General features: G+C 37.8%; 1 protein-coding gene across 1 annotated transcript; it reads right to left on the bottom strand.

Annotated features, from left to right (window-relative positions):
- Positions 1 to 636: 636 nt before the first annotated feature.
- Positions 637 to 1,698, bottom strand: LOC149940700 (uncharacterized). Its single transcript, XM_090179354.1, has one exon. The coding sequence runs from the start codon at positions 1,696 to 1,698 to the stop codon at positions 637 to 639; it is 1,062 nt and encodes a 353-aa protein (XP_090035480.1).
- Positions 1,699 to 2,080: the final 382 nt, after the last annotated feature.

Below are 2,080 nucleotides of genomic sequence, written 5' to 3'. Positions count from 1 at the left end.
TCTCGATAGTTTGTATGTTGGAAGAAGCGGCGGGTAGGTAATGTGGACGAGAAAATTCAGTATTCACAGTTTCCCCGTCTTTTCCTTTCACGTTAATAATTCTTAAAAGAGGGACGTTCCTGTCCCCCACGATCGTATTTTCAACGATGTCAGAATAGACAAACAATGAATGTAATCCTACGTCCATATCTACGGTATAAGGGGCTAACGAAGATTTTCTAATTTCAAATTCACCTTCTTGCTTAAGAGAAAATCCCAACATCATCGCTATATCGGGAGGGATGATACAGTAAAAACTCTTAGTTATATGAACCTCAACTCGTTTCAGATGTTTATGGTATTTGAACTCGACCCTTTTATTCTCAAATTTTAAAATTTCAAGTAAATCTTCGATAGAAGAAAAATTTGCTCTAGGTATATACCTAAAATCTTCCAGTTTGATATCATCCGAACCAACTCGCACTACCCGTTCTTCTTTGATATTATTCCACGTTCTAGGATAACTTATTTCCGCTAAACCTACTTCGTAAGGTCCATTCAGCTGAACATTCTCCGGAAGGTAAGCTCTGAATTTGCTCAGAGTATTACCCGGAAAGTAATTCAGCGAAGAATCGGATGGTAGAGTGATATAGAAACTCATTCTAAGTCTACTTCTTGAACCCAACTATCAAATTGCGGTCCGTACCCCTTCCAGCGTACGAGTAACTCGACTGAATGATCAGATTTCCGTCGCCTCCTGAGCACTTTTTCAATTTTGAACGCGCAAGTGTCAAGATCTTTCCCCACCTTTTGTACTTCTTCTTTGTAAAAAATTCCTAAAATGGGCTCCGAATCTAGCGCCTCCAGTTTATATACCGGCGGTTGTCTCGGTATCTGCTTAATCACTCGAAATAATTCTTCCGAATAATTCGGGAGATATCCTTTTTCGAATAGTCCCTTGTTTTTGCTTATTCTGACAATGTCTCCAATTTCGAAGTCGTACTTTATCGGAGGACTAAAGTCTATATCTCCGTACAAATTTTTCCAAGTTATTTTCGAATTTTCGGGATTTACATTGACGGGTTTACATTTAATTGCTCGGTGATAACTGTTATTATAGGCGCTAACTAATTCTTGAAGCACGTCAACGTACTTATAAGTATTTTTCCTTGTAAAATATCGATACATTCTCGATTTAAACGATCGAATAAACCGCTCAACGATGCTGGCTTTCACTTCAGAGTTCGTCGCGAAAAATTCTATTTCGCGGGAATTTAATTCGGATTGAACGGCTTTACAAACAAACTCATTCCCGTGGTCACTCTGCATTCGCTTTGGTTTCCTTTCACCATCTAATATCTTTTTTAGAGCGTTCACCGGTTCGACGTAAGCGTACTTACTAAAAATATCAATACACGCGAGAATATAGCGATACCCATTGTTTAGCCTGGAAAGTTTCTGGAGGTCAATGAGGTCGGCTTGCCATTGATCGTCAATGCCGTACACTATCGTTTTATTTCGTTTGTATCGCCACTTTGCATTTTTATGTAGAGTATAGGTATCTTGGTTTTGTAAAAATTCCCTCACATTTTTCAACGTAACTTTGATACCCTTTTCTCGAGCGGAACGATATAGTCCGCGAACGCCAACGTACCCGCCAGAGTCCGCTACGTCGTAATAGATCTTCTCTAGCTTATCCGTAATTAGTGTAATTTCCATGTGTGGGTGTCGTGTAGTACAATATTAAGAAATCGAATAATTCGACTATTACAAAAATTAATATAATTAAAACGACGGTTAATAGTTTTGGATTTTTCGAAAATGATATAGTTAATGTGGATACGATACTTTCAGCTACAACTTCCGTGCAACCATCCATTATGAGATATGGGATTGAACTAAATAACAGTAACTGGTGGTTAAATGTTTTATTGGTAAATACATTCAAATCGTCACCCACTGATTTTGTCTAGGTGGTGACGTGTTAAAAGATAACGATTTTAAAGAACTTATTCTAGTAGGATTCTTGATATATTTTTTTGGTACATTATTGTTTTGCAATACTTCGTAGAAGTTCTTGAATCCCGTAGGGTCGGAATTT

Source organism: Leiobunum rupestre, chromosome 6 (assembly GCF_980474605.1).
Source record: "Leiobunum rupestre chromosome 6, qqLeiRupe1.1.hap1, whole genome shotgun sequence".
NCBI lineage: Eukaryota > Metazoa > Arthropoda > Arachnida > Opiliones > Sclerosomatidae > Leiobunum > Leiobunum rupestre.
This window is presented reverse-complemented; position numbering and strand designations above follow the sequence as displayed.

Coding starts and splice junctions, on each gene's coding strand:
- LOC149940700 (XM_090179354.1), bottom strand. CDS start 1,698: ATGGAAATTACACTAATTACGGATAAGCTAGAGAAGATCTATTACGAC.